Source organism: Monodon monoceros, unplaced genomic scaffold, assembly GCF_005190385.1.
Source record: "Monodon monoceros isolate NGI ecotype Baffin Bay Population unplaced genomic scaffold, NGI_Narwhal_1 Super_Scaffold_18, whole genome shotgun sequence".
NCBI lineage: Eukaryota > Metazoa > Chordata > Mammalia > Artiodactyla > Monodontidae > Monodon > Monodon monoceros.
This window is the reverse complement of record NW_021703774.1, coordinates 155,635,344-155,649,151: the sequence shown is the minus strand read 5'-3', so window position 1 is coordinate 155,649,151 and position 13,808 is coordinate 155,635,344. Positions and strand designations below refer to the sequence as shown.

General features: G+C 50.3%; 1 protein-coding gene across 2 annotated transcripts in view; it reads left to right on the top strand.

Annotated features, from left to right (window-relative positions):
- The window catches only part of LCK (LCK proto-oncogene, Src family tyrosine kinase), a 19,626-nt gene extending 5,869 nt beyond the window's left edge, over window positions 1-13,757 (top strand). The window contains exons 2-13 of one of the 2 annotated variants that reach the window (XM_029228768.1): window positions 5,506-5,615; window positions 5,913-5,994; window positions 6,184-6,274; window positions 6,521-6,619; window positions 6,771-6,874; window positions 7,072-7,221; window positions 7,487-7,639; window positions 7,780-7,959; window positions 10,146-10,222; window positions 10,314-10,467; window positions 10,549-10,680; window positions 13,101-13,757. In XM_029228768.1, the coding sequence (XP_029084601.1) occupies window positions 5,511-5,615; window positions 5,913-5,994; window positions 6,184-6,274; window positions 6,521-6,619; window positions 6,771-6,874; window positions 7,072-7,221; window positions 7,487-7,639; window positions 7,780-7,959; window positions 10,146-10,222; window positions 10,314-10,467; window positions 10,549-10,680; window positions 13,101-13,303 (1,530 nt within the window). In that variant the 5' untranslated portion in view covers window positions 5,506-5,510 and the 3' untranslated portion in view covers window positions 13,304-13,757. The remainder of the gene's footprint in view (window positions 1-5,505; window positions 5,616-5,912; window positions 5,995-6,183; window positions 6,275-6,520; window positions 6,620-6,770; window positions 6,875-7,071; window positions 7,222-7,486; window positions 7,640-7,779; window positions 7,960-10,145; window positions 10,223-10,313; window positions 10,468-10,548; window positions 10,681-13,100) is intronic. The other variant, XM_029228769.1, reaches the window with a different exon arrangement.
- Window positions 13,758-13,808: the final 51 nt, after the last annotated feature.

Here is a 13,808-nt window from a genome sequence, read left to right as displayed (position 1 = left end):
CTTTCTTTCTTTCTTTCTTTCTTTCTTCTTTCTTTCTTTCTTTCTTCCTTCCTTCCTTCCTTCATTCCTTCCCTCCTTTCTTTCTTTCTTTCCTTCTTTCTTTCTTTCTTTCCTTCCTTCCTTCCTTCCTTCTTTCTTTCTTTCTTTCTTTCTTTCTTTCTTTCTTTCTTTCTTTCTCTCTTTCTTTCTTCCTTCCTTCCTTCCTTCCTTCCTTCCTTCCTTCCTTCCTTCCTTCCTTTCTTTCTTTCTATGAGAAATTTATATTAAGCTTTAATTTTTTTTAATTTATTTATTTTCTTTATCTTTTTGGCTGCGTTGGGTCTTAGTTGCAGCATGTGGGATCTTTTGTTGCGGCGCGCGGGCTTCTCCAGTTGTGGTGCGTGAGCTTCTCTCTAGTTGTGGTGTGCGGGTTTTCTCTCTCCAGTTGTGGCACGGAGGCTCCAGGGCGCGTGGGCTCTGTAGTTTGCAGCATGCGGGCTCTCTAGTTGAGGTGCACGAACATAGTAGTTGTGCCCACAGGCTTAGTTGCCCTGCGGAATGTGGGATCTTAGTTCCCAGACCAGGGATCCAACCCGCATCCCCTGCATTGGAAGGCGGATTCTTTACCACTGGACCACTAGGGAAGCCCATAAGCTTTAATTTTGATTTTCTTTTTGCCGACCTCATTTATTAACCTGGTTGAATCAGACTAGGATGGGACCCACATTTTGTACAAATAAATACATGCATATATGACCTCACAATTACATAGGGACACCCACAAACTATACATGCCCCCATTTTGTTGCACATCCATCTGCACACAGGGGCTCCTACATACCCACGGGTATGTACACATAAGCATGATGCTCAATGATTCACATGCCTCAATGTGTGCTGACTTGTATTCACCAAGCCGGTAAATGTACACTCAGAAACATGCATTCCAAATAGAGGGAGAACTGCCTTAGAGAAAAAGGCCTTTGTTAACAGCACAATGATCACATCTTGATGGAGAGTGGACCCCACTCTCTCAGACCTCCCTCCCTGCTCCATTGTCTGCATGACCTCTCAGGATTCCCTGCCCCATTTAGTCTCCAGGGAGGGAAGAATAGAGTAGAGTACCTTGAAAAAGGAGGTGGGGACTGATTGGAGTGCTGCCTCTGCCAAGAGCCCTCTCTTGCTATTGGGAAAACCACTTACCTTCTCTGATCCTCCACCTTCTCCATCTTTAAAATGAGGCTGGTGACTTACATGAGTGCTTCTCAACTCTTCCCTCCAAGGACTCCTTTGCCCTTCCCCTGTTGTACTTTTCCCCTCTTCCCCCATGGATCCCATGATTTTGAGGGTTTTGCTGACTGAATGACCTCATTTAGGTACTAATTTTCTTGTTTTCTAGTTCAAATTTTCATCAGAGACCTAAGTATGCATTGAAGAAATGATAATGCAATTTGTCATACTGAGAAACAAATCATAGTACCATTTCCCTTCAGATTTTTGAAATATTGAAATAACCTTCAACATTATCCTCGGGCTTCATAGGAGCATGTAGCTCCCAGTGGCTGAGAGCCACTCACCAAAATAACCTCTGGCATTGCCAGGTCTTGGGGTCTTCTGATTGCTGCCAGGCCCTATACTCCAAAACTCACACTTTTGTATACGGCAGGGCCTGCTACCTGCAGCTGGAGGGCTCCAGGTGCACTAAATAAGCCACAGAGGAAACACGGGGGGTCAGATACCCAGCAGAGTTACTGAGTACCTTTTGGCTTAATTTAACACAGCTTAACTTTTTCTCGCTCCTGGCCCCAGTCCTTTTATTTATTTATTTATTTAATTGACATAGAGTTGATTTACAATATTTTGTTAGTTTCAGGTGTATAGCAAAGTAACTCAGTTATGCATATATACATTTTTTTCTGATTCTTTTCCATTATAGGTTATTATAAGATACTGAACATAGTTCCCTGTGCTATACAGTAAATCCTTGTTATTTCTGTGCTATACAGTAAATCCTTATTGTTTATCTATTTTATATATAGTGGTGTGTATCTGTTAATCCCATACTCTTAATTTATCCCCCACCCCCTTCCCCTTGGGTAGCCATAAGTTTGTTTCCTATGTCTGTGAGTCTGTTTCTGTTTTGTAAATAAGTTCATTTGTATTATTTTTTAGATTCCACATATAAGTGATATCATATAATATTTGTCCTTCTGTGTCTGGCTTACTTCACTCAGTATGATAATCTTAGGTCCATCCATGTTGCTGCAAATGGCAATATTTCATTCTTTTATATCTGGCCCCAGTCCTTTATGGCAGGCTGAGATTTATCCAGGGTATAGGTCCTGCCTGCATGCTCTTCTGGATGCTGGCCCAAGGCCTTTTCCCTCCCCACGTGACCCCAGCCTGGACAGGTACAGTTTCCATTCTTATGAGCTTCAGCCTTCAGAAGGTTCCTTCTGCCCCGTCTACCAGCCTCCCCTCACTGCTGCACCCCAGTTCATCCCATTTTCTCAACCCCAAACTTTTCTCATCTTTCTCTTACCCTTTTTCAAAGCCTCTGAGAATGTCAAGCCTGGAAGGGACCTTACTGATCTAAGTTGACACCTCATCTGATGTTGGTGTTCTCTGTGTAATATAACCAACCTGTGGTTTTCCAAGGCCTATTTGAATATCACAGTGGGTTGCTCAGGACCTTACTAGACAGCTCGGCTCATCTTAGGCTGGTTCCAGGTTGTTATCAGTACTTTTCTGGAGGCTTTTGCTGCTGATCAGTTCTTAGCCATAATAAAATTAGCAATCAAAAAAATTAAAAAGCCATTTGCAGCCACAGAGCTGAGCAAGATTTCTCAAATGTCTCCCCAGGACTCCTAAAGTAGTGGGAGGAGTATATGCGTGTACACCTTTCCTTGAAAGTCTCTTGATTTGGCTTAAAATTCCATGTACATTTTGTATTTTCCTCTATTTGTAATAGATCTATGTCTGTTTAACTACGTGAACAAGGTTTAACTATGTGTTTGACACTCATGCTTTGGGAGGTACACACCTGTGACTTCCGGTACCCATGAAAGGTTATAAGTATCTCAGTTTAAAAAACATAAGCTTATCAACTATACTCCAATATAAAATAAAAATTAAAAAAAAAAATAGGGCTTCCCTGGTGGCGCAGTGGTTGAGAGTCCACCTGCCGATGCAGGAGACACAGGTTCGTGCCCCGGTCCAGGAGGATCCCACATGCCGTGGAGCGGCTGGGCCCATGAGCCATGGCTGCTGAGCCTGCGCGTCTGGAGCCTGTGCTCCGCAACGGGAGAGGCCACAACAGTGAGAGACCCGTGTACCGCAAAAAAAAAAAAAAAAAAAAGAAACATGAGCTTAAAGCCAAGAGGATTATTTACCAGTCCCATTCTCCCACCCTCCCAAGCAGGGGTTGGTAGGGCAGAATGTGCACTGGTATAAGTCTTTCTCAGCTCTAAATCAAGCCAACATTCATCTAAGCTTATGAGAAAGGGATGACGATCCCCAGTTGACAGAAAAGGCAAAGTGAGGCTGGGGAAGAATGATTTCAGCGAAGAGACACAGTAAGTTATCAGAACCAGAATTTGAACATAACTCCGGGACCTATCCTTGAATCTTTTTTTCTTTCTTTAATTAAGATATAATTGACATAGGTCCTTAAGTCTTTTTTTTTTAATTAATTAATTTATTTTTGGCTGCGTTGGGTCCTCGTTGCTGCGTGCGGGCTTTCTTCAGTTTTGGCGAGCAGGGGCTACTCTTCGTTGTGGTGCGCAGGCTTCTCATGGCGGTGGCTTCTCTTGTTGCGGAGCATAGGCTCTAGGCACGCGGGCTTCAGTAGTTGTGGCTCACGGGCTCTAAAGCACAGGCTCAGTAGTTGTGGCATACGGGGCTTAGTTGCTCCACGGCATGTGGGATCTTCACGGACCAGGGTTCAAACTCTTGTCCCCTGCATTGGCAGGTGGATTCTTAACCACTGAGCAACCAGGGAAGCCCCAGATCTTAAGTCTTCCTAACCAAAAAACCACCACTGGTCCCCACTTCTACTTGGTCCGAGCATGTATTAGCAACTCTAGCTTTATTCTGCCCCAAACAGTTGTGTGAGTTTAAGCAGGCCTTTCTGGTCCTCTGTTTGCTCATCTAAAACCAGAGGTTAGACCTGGTGGTTTCTAAGACCTCTGTAGATGGGAGAATCTGTGCATCAACCCTCCACATACCAGTCAACATTTATTAACAAGAATAGCTCCGGGTGCTGGGACATTCAGGCAAATAAAACACAGCTTCTGCTCTTGATAAATCCCCCATCTCATCAAGGGGGTAGGAGAGGCAGGGGGACTGACACATAAATTAGCGTAATCATGGCACTCAGTGCCTAAGTTGATGATTGTGGTCTAGTGGAATGCTGTAGGAGCAAAGAGCTTTGGGCATTGGGAAGGCTTCACAGAGAAGGTGATATCTGAGTTGAGGCTTGAAGGTTGAGTTAGAGTTCAACAGATGGGCAAAAGCATTCCAAGGCAGGCGAACCACATAAACAAAGGCACGTTGTAAGAAAAGAGCGAGAACTTTTTGGGAAGACTAGCTCAGAGCACAGGCTGTGTGAATGTGTGTGTGTGTGTGTGTGTGTGTGTGTGTGTGTGTGTGTGTGTGTGTGTAGCAGAATAGACTGAGGAGGTGGATTTGATTCTGATATTAAAGGTTCTTGAATGCACAGTAAATTCAATTAAACTTTACCTGAGGACTGCTCTTTCCAAGCGGTCCTGAGGAGCAGCCCTAGGGGAGGAGGTGCTGCAGGGATTCCCAGGAGCTTCAGAGTGAGGTCCCGCCACATTTTGCTTCAGGCAGAACAGCTCCACTTTTACCTGCTTGATCTATGAGGTTCGGCTTGATTTCATCTGACAAAAAGTTTCCACTGCTAAAGCAAGCAAACGAGTAAAAGGTATGGCCAAGAGGGCCGCTGGAGTGTTTTCTGCTGGGGAGAAGCAGAAAGAAGCCTCTGAAGGAGACTTCGTGTGCGGGGGCGTTTGGGGGAGCAGAAGCCTGATGGCTGACTTTCGGGAGAAAGGGTCTCATATTCAGCTTCCTCGTCTGGAAAGGGGAATTGTAATTAGGAGGCGGGGCGCACACACCCCTCTGGTAGGGGAGGATCAAAACTTAGGTCTTCCCTAGGGCTTGGGGAAGTGTATGTGATCTCTAGTAGGTAGTCCCCCAACTTGGGGGATGGGCAGAGAGAGCGGGAGTGGGGAGAGGCAGGAAGTGGGCAACTAGACTAACAAAGGTGCCTGTGGCGGTTTGCCCAGCCCAGGTGGGAGGGTGGGGCCTAGGCCTCAGAAGGAGGGCGTGCGTGACTTTACTGGGAGCTAGGACCCCATTTCAGCTTTTCTGTGGCTTATGAATGGGGGCTCTGGGGCTGCCAATCTCGGGTCCTTCTGGAAGTTCCCAGGGCTAGGCCTTAGCATGTCTGATGTTGTAGGGGTAGATCTTGGGGGAGCCCTTTCAGCCCCCTCTCCATTCCCCCAGGGACCATGGGCTGTAGCTGCAGCTCAAACTCTGAAGATGACTGGATGGAAAACATCGATGTGTGTGAGAACTGCCATTACCCCATAGTTCCACTGGAGGGCAAGGCCATGGTAAGAGGCAAGACAGGGGGCTTGGTGTGGGAGTCGGGTGGGTGTACGACCCGGAGAAGAGAAACGGACCACCACTATAGATCCTTGAGATAACAGCGAGCCCTCTCCCCTGCAGCAGAAAGGAAAAGAACCCCGGAGAGGGAAAGGGGTTCTCATAAGGTCACGCAGCAAGTGGTTGGCAAATTCAGTGATAAGACCCAGCCAAGCTGAAGTGAAGGAGAGCAGGGCAGTGGGGAGGCAAGCCAGGGTCTGACCCAGCCCCCAGCTTTCTGACTCCACTTATACCCCACCCCACAGCTGTCCACCTGGAATGGCTCTGAAGTGCGGGATCCACTGGTCACCTACGAGGGCTCCAACCCCCCAGCTTCTCCACTGCAAGGTGACTTCAACCAGCAGGGCCTGGAAGAGAAGTCCTGTGGATCCTTGGCTGTCAGCTTCCATCTCCTCACCTACTCAGCACCTGTCCTTCCTCCTTCCCCCTCAGTCTTGTCGGCTACCATGTAACTCCTGAAGTCACTCTCCCAGCCTATTCCAGACAGGTTCTTCCTGACTCCCCCTGTCTTTACAGACAACCTGGTTATCGCCCTGCACAGCTATGAGCCTTCCCACGATGGAGATCTGGGCTTCGAGAAGGGTGAACAGCTACGTATCCTGGAGCAGTGAGTGTCCCCTTCACCCCATCCATCCTTGCCCTGCGGTAGAGTGTGAGGGAGTGGGGATCTCCGGTACTGCAGCCCCCCTGCGGTCCCTGATCTGGCTTGCAGTGGGTGCCCTTAAGACAAAATGGGAGGCTTCGGAGTGTTGAGCTGAAGGGTGGGGTGGCATGGCCTAACTGGGGGCTCCGAGGGGGGGTTCCAGCCAAGTCCAAGGCTGAGCAGACCGTGCTAACCGCCGCTGTCGCGCAGGAACGGCGAGTGGTGGAAGGCGCAGTCCGTGACCACGGGCCAGGAAGGTTACATCCCCTTCAACTTTGTGGCCAGAGCGAACAGCCTGGAGCCCGAACCGTGAGTGGGGGCTCATCGTGCGGGGTGGCTGGGCGTAGATCCAGGGACCTCGGAGCAAAGGAGAGATGCTAGGGGTGGTGTGAATGCTGGAGGGTGATGGAGGAAGAACAGACCAACAGACGAAAGAAGCCCTCGCTTCTGCCTTGCTCAGCTGGTTCTTCAAGACCCTGACCCGCAAGGACGCGGAGAGGCAGCTCCTGGCGCCCGGGAACACGCACGGCTCCTTCCTGATCCGAGAGAGTGAAAGCACCACGGGTGAGCGGCTGGGCTGGCCGTGGGGCGGGGGGCGGGGCCGCGGGCTGGGGCAGCGAGCAGAGGTCCTGGCGCGAGGAGCCCGCGGGGTTGGTGTGGGATGGGTGTGTGTGTGTGTGTGTGGCGCGTCGGCGGAGGTGCGATTCGCTGGAGGCCACCGCCCCCCTCTTTTGCGCTCCTTCACCCTTTCTTTTTTTCAGGATCGTTTTCACTGTCCGTCCGGGACTTCGACCAGACCCAGGGAGAAGTGGTGAAACATTACAAGATCCGTAACCTGGACAAAGGCGGCTTCTACATCTCCCCCCGCATCACTTTTCCTGGCTTGCATGAGCTGGTCCGCCATTACATGAGTGAGCACGGCAGGGTTAGGGTTAGCACCTGTGCCCTGTCAGCCTGCCTCCCCCAGTGCCTCTCGGGGTACCCTCCATCCATCTCTCAGTATGCTCCTTCATTCCCCCCGCAGTGGGTGAGGTGCGGTACCTTGGAGCCCCAGGGATCAGGTGACAGCTCCACACACCTCCCCTGCCAGGCCATTTCCCCAGGTGGGGACTGGGTGGGCCCCAACCCCCAGTCCCGCCTTATTCACAGCCTTACCCTCCTCCCTTGTCCTCACAGATTCTTCGGACGGGCTGTGCACGAGGTTGAGCCGCCCCTGCCAGACCCAGAAGCCCCAGAAGCCCTGGTGGGAGGATGAGTGGGAGGTTCCCAGGGAGACGCTGAAGCTGGTGGAGAGGCTGGGGGCTGGCCAGTTCGGAGAGGTGTGGATGGGTGAGTGAGGCCCTCCAGGACTACGGGGAGGGGAGGCATCTAAGGTCGTGAGAGTCCCACGACAGTACCCTGTTTCGGGGCAGCTGCCTGGCTCTGGGGCATGGGCTCCGAGTGATTCCCCCAACCCCTCCCTGCCCCAGGGTACTACAACGGGCACACGAAGGTGGCAGTGAAGAGCCTGAAGCAGGGCAGCATGTCTCCCGATGCCTTCCTGGCCGAGGCCAACCTCATGAAGCAGCTGCAACACCAGCGGCTGGTCCGGCTCTACGCGGTGGTCACCCAGGAGCCCATCTACATCATCACGGAATACATGGAGAATGGTGAGCGCCGCCTCCGTGCGCGGCCGCTGGGGGGCACTGCCGTCTCCTCTGCCCCTGCTGGAGGGCGGAGGAGATAGGCCTGGCTCAGCGCTGAGGTTTTTTAGAGGAATTTTCCTGAGCCCCCAAAGACTCACTTCCAGGAGCGACTATAGGGCGTGTGGAGAAGAGGGTGTGTTGTTCGAGCCCCGTCTGGGAGCCCAGCTTGAGGTGGCAGGCTCTGGAAGAGCATTCACCCCCCCCACCCCCCTTCTTCTCTGACCTGCAGTCAGTCCTGTTTGCCTTCTTCAAACCCCACCTTGATCTAAGGATGCTTGATCTCAGGAGATGAGTAGGTCCCTAGCCCCATCTCTCTCCCTTCTGCCCCTGAGCCTTGGGAGTGCTCCAAAGCCCTCTTTTTCAGTTCTGGGTGAGCCCCTCCCCCTCCCTCAGTCCACTGTCGGACAGATTGAGAGCCCCAGGAAGGTAAATAGGAATTTCTAGGCCCAGCTTTGGGCCAAGTCCCTGTGCCACCTCTGATGCTCAGTCCCCCCAAGAATAACAGCTGAAATCTAAACAGGCTTATCCAGAAATAAGAGTAGTCATTAAGGGCTCTAGAGTCTGACTGCCTGGGTTAGAATCCTGGCTTCAGGACTGTGTGGCCTTGGGCTTGGTCACTTCACTTCCCTCTGCCATGGTTTCCTCATCTGTAAAACAGTGATAATAATGCAATAGCAACTTTCTTACAGGGCCTTTTTTTTTTTTAATTTATTTTTGGCTGTGTTGGGTCGTTGTTGCTGCTCGCAGGCTTTCGCTAGTTGAGGCGAGCGGGGGCTACTCTTCATTGTGGCGCGCAGGCTTCTCATTGCAGTGGCTTCTCTTGTGGCGGAGCACGGGCTCTAGGCGCGCGGGCTTCAGTAGCTGTGGCACACGGGCTTAGTTGCTTCGCGGCATGTGGGATCTTCCCAGACCAGGGCTCGAATCCGTGTCCCCTGCATTGGCAGGCGGATTCTTAACCACAGGGAAGTCCCCTTATAGGGTTTTTGTGAGGATGAAAGTTAATGCTTATACAGCAGTTAAAACAGGGCCTACCATATAGTAACAGCTTAGTAAGTTTGTTGTTATCTGGCTCTGATTCTTTGGGAGTATAAGATCTGTCCCTCTTTCAGGAAGGGAAAAAAGCTGTTAATTGGCTAATGGATTCTGGAAATGGCAAATAGCGGACCACCTTCAATTGGTAGTTGCTTGGAGTTCTGTGTTGAGAAGGATTCTGAGGTTCATTGGAAGTGAGTACCGGGATTGATTAGCAAGATCTGCCATGGATACAATGAAGGAATGGCAGTTTATGTCCACATATTTGCTGCCTCTGGGTGAGGTCTTTGCCTTCAGTGACTAATTCAGCACTCATAGTGGAGACACTCAAGTTGTTGTCATCTTCACATAGGGTTTTAGTCTCTTGAGAAGGACCAGCGGTCACTAGCTCTGTTCCAGCCACTCCCATCCATGGTCTTCTCCTAGTTACCCTCTGCTACCCTCTGAGGTCTCTCAGTCCTCCAGGATACCTCTTTCCAGATTCCATTTACTACATTCAGCATACATTTATTGCTGCTTACTGTGGGCTGGGAACATTGATTGATTGCTGCTACCAGTTACGCACACTAGGAAAACCAGAGTTTGTGCCATAGGAAAGTTCCAGTATACCATGGAGAAGGAAGATGATCATGTAATTTATTATACTTGGTAGATCTAGAGAGGCTTTCTAGAGGAATAGTCTAGCTGGGCCATGAACAAAAAGAATTTTTAGCATGAGACATGGGACAAAGAGACTTTGGGGTGAGAACCCAGGGGTCTATGTGGAAAATCTCACAATTGTCTAGGGTGGGTGGAGTAAAAGAGGCAGGAGTGGAAGGAAGAGAAGAAACTACAGATGTGGACCATGCAGGGCTTTGGAAGACTCGCTGAAGAGTTTGGGCTCCACCCCATTGGTGACAAGAAGCGTGCAGACCCCTCCAAGTAGCCCCCTAGTCCCTGGGAAAAGGGCATCACACATCCTGGGCATCCTCACTCTGAACACACACTCCTCCTTTTTCAGCTTTTACTCTTCCTTTCCACACATCAGACACTGCTTCTAGACTCGCAGTTAGGGGAGAAGGGTCTGAGGGCTTTCCCCTGGGGCAACTTGGGTCAGCAACTCTTGCTTCTGCCCACAGGGAGCCTGGTGGATTTTCTCAAGACCTCCACAGGCATCAAGCTGACCATCAACAAACTCTTGGACATGGCAGCCCAAGTAAGGAGACTGGGGAGGGGACGGGCATGGGCACAGGGCAGTGGGATAAGGATGTTGGGTCCAGGACTGCTGACCTGTACCTGGCCTGCAGATTGCAGAGGGCATGGCATTCATTGAAGAGCGGAATTATATCCACCGTGACTTGAGGGCCGCCAACATCCTGGTGTCTGATACCCTGAGCTGCAAGATCGCAGACTTTGGCCTAGCACGCCTCATTGAGGACAATGAGTACACAGCCAGGGAGGGTAGGTACGGGACATGAGGGAAGTCTGCGGCCTGCAGGGTCTGGCCAAGCAGACCCAGGTGACCGCACTTCCTCCCTCCAGGGGCCAAGTTTCCCATTAAGTGGACAGCACCAGAAGCCATTAACTATGGGACATTCACCATCAAGTCGGACGTGTGGTCTTTCGGGATCCTGCTGACGGAGATTGTCACTCATGGCCGCATCCCTTACCCAGGTCAGGGTCAAGGGCAGGAGCTGAAAGGGTGATGGGGAAGGGCAGCAAATTCATGTCTTTCCACTTACTTCTTCCCAGGCTAAGAATCTGAAACTCTCTAGCTGCTTCTCCTCTATCATCTCAGGGGTGGCACTCCTACATCCTCGATTAGGTGCACATCTCCCAGGCCTGGTTTCCATCTCTGTCTCTGGATGTCTCTTCCCTCAACAATCCCAGCTCTTTTCTTTAGTTCTAACACTGGCAGCCTAATATGTAGAAGAGGATCTGGCCTGGGAGGTAAGAGGCCTGCTTCTTATTACCAGGTCTGCCACTGATGCTTTCTGTTTGGCTTTGATCAGATCATTCCTTTTTTCTCCAGTTGTAAAACGTGAGGTTAGAACTGTACCTGACCCATACGAAGCACTCAGGAGTGTTAGGTTTTATTATTAATCACTATGGGCAAGTGACTTGGGCAGGTGACTTTACCTCTCTGAGCCTCAGTTTCATGATATGAGAAAGAAGATTATTTGTGAAAGAGCTTGACTCATAGTAGGTGTTCACTAAACACTGACTTCCCGTCCCTCTGAAGCCTTCCATGTAGAGTGAGAGAGACGTGTAAACAGCTAATTCCCACCTTCTCCCATTCCTCCCTCTATCTCCTGGACAGTCCTTTACCCCTGAATTCAGCCAAGACAGGAATGAAATTTTTTTTGGAAGGAACTTGCTAGGAAACTCTGGGGAAAGGAAATAGGATACAAAGACAGGGTAAGGAGGTCATGGAGCACAGTGGCCAGACTTGCAGAAGCTTCCTACATCCCCATCAGTGTGCACAGTACTTTGCTCCTGGGAAGGTAAAGACACCTTAGAATCAGGTGAGGGTATGCAGGCCTTCCCTGCCCTGGACTTGCCCCATCACAGAGTCCAGCAGCAGCGCCGGGGCTAGAAACACACTCGTTGTCCTGCCAAGAGTTCACAGTGCTCCCTTAGAGAATTTTTCTATTAGAAGAATAAAGGCAGTGAAAGCATGATGATAAATGGCAACTGACACATGGCTTCAGGGTCAGGGAAACTACGGGGAGTAATGGGGACCTGGGTGAACTTAAATCTTCTCTAGCAGATGGCTCCTATTAAGACATGGGGGCCCAAAAAACAGATCTTTGTTTTTTCAAGAGAAGCCAAAACTTGGAGTTTTAGGAAAATGTTCCCATTTTCAAATATTGGTGATGATTCACATTGTTTAAAATTGCCAAAAGGGGAGACATCCCCGGTGGTCCAGCAGTTAAGATTCCATGCTCCCAATGCAGGGGGCACGGGTTCGATCCCTGGTTGGGGAGCTAAGATCCCGCATGCCAAAAAAAGAAAAAATATATATATATACACACACACAATAACAAAAAAAGAACACTATAAGGGGCCAAGCCAAAGTAGGGCTGTGGGCTGTATTTAGGCTGGGTGTAGCCAATAGGTTTGTACCCTTGTTTCCTGGCCTATGTCCTTCAGTGTCCTGATTTTGAAATCTGAGGCCCCCCAGGGGAAAGGCCTGGGGAAGAGAGGTCTCTATTGACTGGGGTCCAGTCTGAAGCTTTGTAGGAGTAAAACTTCTGTTTTGCTAGGACCCTCTAGGGGTTAGGCTCTGGGGACTGCCTGTCACAGTCTCTTCTCAGGAGAATGAAGGAGAAACCAGAGGCCATACAGGTAATTTAGAAACAGGGAGCTATATTTCTGCTGTGACCATGCAGTTCTCCAGAGCAGCTCCTCTTGGGGGTCTACATGCAAAGAGCCTACTATGGGGGCCAGGATCAGCACCAAGGGAAGGAAGTGGCGCAAAAATGATTTCATCTGGATCATGGAGGGGCCTAGTGAATCTTCTCTGCCCCATGCAGGGTCTGCCTTGCTGGGGTCCAGGGTCCATCTGGATTCCTGATGCAGCATCTCATGTGCCTGTTCTAAAAGCTGGAGAAGCCTCCCCATTGTCCTGGCTGTGGGCCCCCATCCTGCCCTGGGCCCTGACCACTCCATCCTTCCCTACCAAATAATCATCACTACAGGTACTCTTTATGCTGCATCTCCTCTTCCAGGCAGCATTCTCAATGCTATATATACACTTCTCTTTCAATCCTGATAACACCTCTATGAGGTAGGAGCTACTGTTATCCCATTTTCCAGATGAGGAAACTGAGGCTTAGAGAGGTGCCGTGGCTCACCCAAAGTCTCACAGCCACATGTGTGCATTATCGAGTGTTTAAGCCATAGCAGACACTACAAGTGGCACGACTGACATTTAGCAATTACCGCGAGTATAGCTTTACCATTGATGAAGACCAAGATCCCTTTGGATTGGTGCTCATACTATACCAGTTGTCAAATACCTTGACCATCACCCCTGCCTGTGGGCTTCCAAAGCCTGGAGCCTTGATGTAAGTTCTCCCATCAACCTCTAGGGATGACCAATCCTGAGGTGATTCAGAACCTGGAGCAAGGCTACCGCATGGTACGGCCTGACAACTGTCCAGATGAGTTGTACCAACTTATGATGCTGTGCTGGAAGGAGCTCCCGGAGGACCGGCCCACCTTTGACTACCTGCGCAGCGTGCTGGAGGACTTCTTCACAGCCACAGAGGGCCAGTACCAGCCGCAGCCCTGAGGAGCCTAGCTGGCTGGGGCTTGGAGCCCTCCCCCTACCTAGCCAACCCGGCTTGGGGAGATGCAGTTCCTGTGTTACACCCATGTGGCCCATGCACATATGGACTCTGCATGTGAATCCCGCCCACGTGCAACACATACACTTCTCGTGTCCTGTACCCGGGTTCTGTAGTTGGGTGGGCTCTGCACATGTGTCTTGTACATGTGTGGCCTGTGCATATATGTCTTGGACACTCATCCAAGTTGTCCCTTTCTGGGCCCGCCCACTTCTGAGACCACCAAAGAAAGGAGAGAGGCCTGTGATTGACACCAGCTTCTCTCCACCCCCTTTTCCTTTCCCCTGGTCATCAAGAAGCTCCTTGAGGGCCAGAACCTTATCTAATACCTCTGTGCGCTCCTCTTTGGTGCCTGGCACCCATAAGGAGCTCAATAAATGTCTCTTGGTGAAGATTGCACATCTTTCTGCTCCCCACTCCAATCTCCTTTTCCTTGGGAGTGGGGAGTGA